The following is a 3408-nucleotide window of genomic DNA, read 5'->3' on the forward strand; positions in this document are numbered from 1 at the left end:
TGATTTTTTTTTTTTTTTTTTTTTTGTGTGTGTGTTTGTGTGTGTATTTGAAAAATAGATAATCTGGTGGTTCGTGTGAAAAATGGTCTTTGCAGCCAGAAGTATAAACCTGTTGACTATAAACAACTGTATGCACTTACTGAAGGAAAAAAAATAGCATCATTTAATATAAAATTAAAGGTAAGGATTTGGGGGCTTTTTCGGACTTCTGTTTCAAATAGCATTGCATTTTATGGAGTTCAACCATCTTTTAGCTATTTTTCATTAATTAAAGCATACCTAGAGGCTTGTAGTGCAGGCTGGACACATGGTAAAGCACTGTACATAAGCATAAAGGCAATCACTGCCTTGAAACTTACAATCTAAATAAATATTAAAAGACACACCTAAGTAAAATAGCCTACTGGGGATATTGCTGGTTCCTCAGGCACTAGTCTCAGAACCAATCTTAATATTTTTTAAAGACTTTGGAACAAAGCGTTGATGTGTGCTAATGAACCTTGCTGATTAAAGGCATTATCATTGAAAGGGAGAAGGATTGGCATATCATACAATAGGAAATGGATGACCTTGAGAACTGCCTTGAGGAACTTGAGTGGTGCAAACCATACAAAATGCAAGATCATGCAATTAGGAACACACAACAAGAATTTCTGAAGTAAATTCTGAAGTAAAGGTTTCATCAGCTGGAAATAAGACTGGGCATATTGGTTGTTCAGGTGGTCCCTTTCAGGTATATATCCCATGTTCCTATGAGCAGCAGTCAAAACACATGATATTTTAATGAGGGATTTGAAGGAAAATAACATAGTCGCTTTGCATATATTTATGGAAACCTCTCACGGGTAAGCATTTGCATGGGAAAGTGTGAAAGTTTATTAAGGAAAATTGGCATCATTGGCAAGGCAGAGTTGAGAATAGATGATTTGATACCACATCAGAGAATGATCAGTTGGGTCATGCATGATAAACAATCTTACAAGTGAAAACAAATATCTATTTGTAGTGGAAAAGGCCAGCTGTATAAGGAGTGTGATGGTAGTCAAGGAATAAATGAGGAAAATAGACATGGCAGCATAATTTTGAATAGAATGAGAATTAAAATGGAACAAGATGGTATTTGGAGATAATGAGGACCTGGACTGGAGTTTTAGCTCTGAGGAAGGACTGAATAATAGAGATGATGTAGATGAAGTTCAAAGGTCTACACATGTCTAGTCTGGTATTCAAGCACTATATAAATTAATGAGGGCCATATAAAGAGCTATAGAGATCATATGGGTTAAATACAGAGTACTGCAATGAAATATTTAACTAAACATATTTACAATATGTTAATACATGGTCTACTTGCCTACATACTTGCAAAGTGGTTTCTAGCAATTTGGTACCAGTTACAACAGCAACAAACTAAGGGTCAGGCATAATAAGTCCAGTATAACCTCAAGGGCTGTGCGAATCGCTGATTCGATTTGGCAGAGATTTGGTCCGATTTGGCGGTCAAATCTGAATCAAATCAGGAGACCTGTTAATCTCTCTGAATCGAATCGGAACCCTCCAAATCAGGTCGGAGAGATTTGGAGAGATTCGATGATTTGGACAGAGACACAGCTTTAAATGCTTTTTCTACATACCTCAAGGTACCAGGTAGCTTGTGATGCTGAGATGCTGGGGCAGATGGAGCATCCCATTGGAAGCGTGGAAGGGGGGGTCCCCAGGGCACTTGACGGTGGACCCAGAAGTGGACAAAAAGCTTTTCTGGTCCACTTCTGGGTCTGCTGCAGAGTGTGTGGGGGACCCTCCCCCTGCTGCCCGGCTTGGCAACTCATGCCTCCTGGCCTTGGGGGTGCATCCAGGGTCCCCCTGTGGCTGATCACAAAGCCAGGGGCTGTGGGGGGGTCCCCCAGCGCTTTGGCGGCAGACCCGGAAGTGGACTGGAAGTAGTTCCAGTCCACTTCCGGGTCTGCTGCCAAGCATGTGGGGACCCCCTGCACTCCTGTTAGATGCTTCATCTGTCCCAGCATCGCAGCATTCACAAACCACGCCTGGTACCTCGAGGTATGTAGAAAAGACATTTAAAGCTGTGTCTATGTCCAAATCTCTGATTCTCTGAATCAGCATTGAATCTCCTCTCCCAGCCCCTTGCCTAACCGGGCAGTGCTGGCTGTCATAGAATCATAGAAGTAGGGTCAGAAGGGACCTTGTAGATCTTCAAGTCCGACCCCCTGCCTTGGTGAGCCAGGGGGCTTTTGGGCACTCCTGCCCCCCTTGCTTCTTGTTGGGATGGTCACCCCTTGGGCCCTGAGTATCGTCTCCTTAAGGAATGACCACTCATCTTAAGCACTGAGTTCCCCTGCTCTCGAGAGCCCAAGCGCCACTCCCACTAATCTCAACTCGTTGAAGTTCACCCTCTTGAAGTCTAGGGCTACTGCCTTGCTGCAGGCCCTTGACACCCTGTGCTGGATGGTGAATTCCGGCAAGCGATAATCACTATCACTCAGGTGGTCAAGGACCTGGAGGCCCCTTACCAGGTTGTCGCCTGTGGCCAGGACCAGGTCCAACAGGTGGGACTAACATTTAGTTTTAAAGCTTGACTGAACTCAGAAGAATTTTGTTCAGCAGAATTTTGTTTCCTTTGGTGGGACTGTGCACCTCCTGAATTAAGTGGAGGTCCTGTATCTCGGCCAGGAACCTCCTGGAACGGTCCGACCTGGCTGACTGTTCCTCCCAGCAGATGTCCGGGTAATTTAAATCACCCATGACAACTGCATACCTTGCCTTAAGTGCCTCTGCAAGCTGGCCTGAAAATTCCTGGTCCAGCTCCTCCCTTGGTTGGGGGGTCTGTAGTAGACCCCCTCCGTTAGCTCTCTCTCCCCACAGCCCCCTTGTATCTTGACCCAGAGCACTTCCTCTTGCCCTTCCTCTGACACCATTTTGCTGGCAGGGGATGTGTATTGCTCCTTGACATAGAGCGCCACACCCCTGCCTTTCCTTCCCTCTCAGGGGGTGCACCAGCACTCTCAGGGGGTGCATGTGCACCCCCTGCCTCCTGAACAATAGTCTGATTTCAGAGTAGAACCATACTTTAAAGACCTGCAAAATTTCTTTCTTTTTGGTTTTGTATCAGAAGGCTTTGTTTGCCTGCTCTCTATCTTCCCTAATATTTTGTGGAGGAAATTCAGATTTTGATTAACTACCCCCCTCAAGAGACTACAAAAATAACAGTGTAAAAATAGTGGCAATAGTACTTGCCCAACTATGGTGATATAACATGGTTTGTTCATACTTGTGAGAATAGCTCCTAATCATGTTACAGCTGGAATAAAAATGTGTTTAGTCAATAGAACTCTGTCTTGCCTAAAGAACTTCTTCAATAATGTGGTTAGGTCTCTGCTACACTGTCCCAAA

General features: G+C 44.4%; 1 protein-coding gene across 1 annotated transcript in view; it reads left to right on the forward strand.

Annotated features, from left to right (window-relative positions):
• The window catches only part of CCDC148 (coiled-coil domain containing 148), a 186214-nt gene that overhangs the window by 1962 nt on the left and 180844 nt on the right, over nt 1-3408 (forward strand). Inside the window, exon 2 of the mRNA XM_019522362.1 lies at nt 59-180. Coding sequence (XP_019377907.1) covers nt 59-180 — 122 coding nt within the window. The remainder of the gene's footprint in view (nt 1-58; nt 181-3408) is intronic.

This window comes from Gavialis gangeticus, unplaced genomic scaffold, assembly GCF_001723915.1.
Source record: "Gavialis gangeticus isolate Ggan-Ray unplaced genomic scaffold, GavGan_comp1, whole genome shotgun sequence".
NCBI lineage: Eukaryota > Metazoa > Chordata > Crocodylia > Gavialidae > Gavialis > Gavialis gangeticus.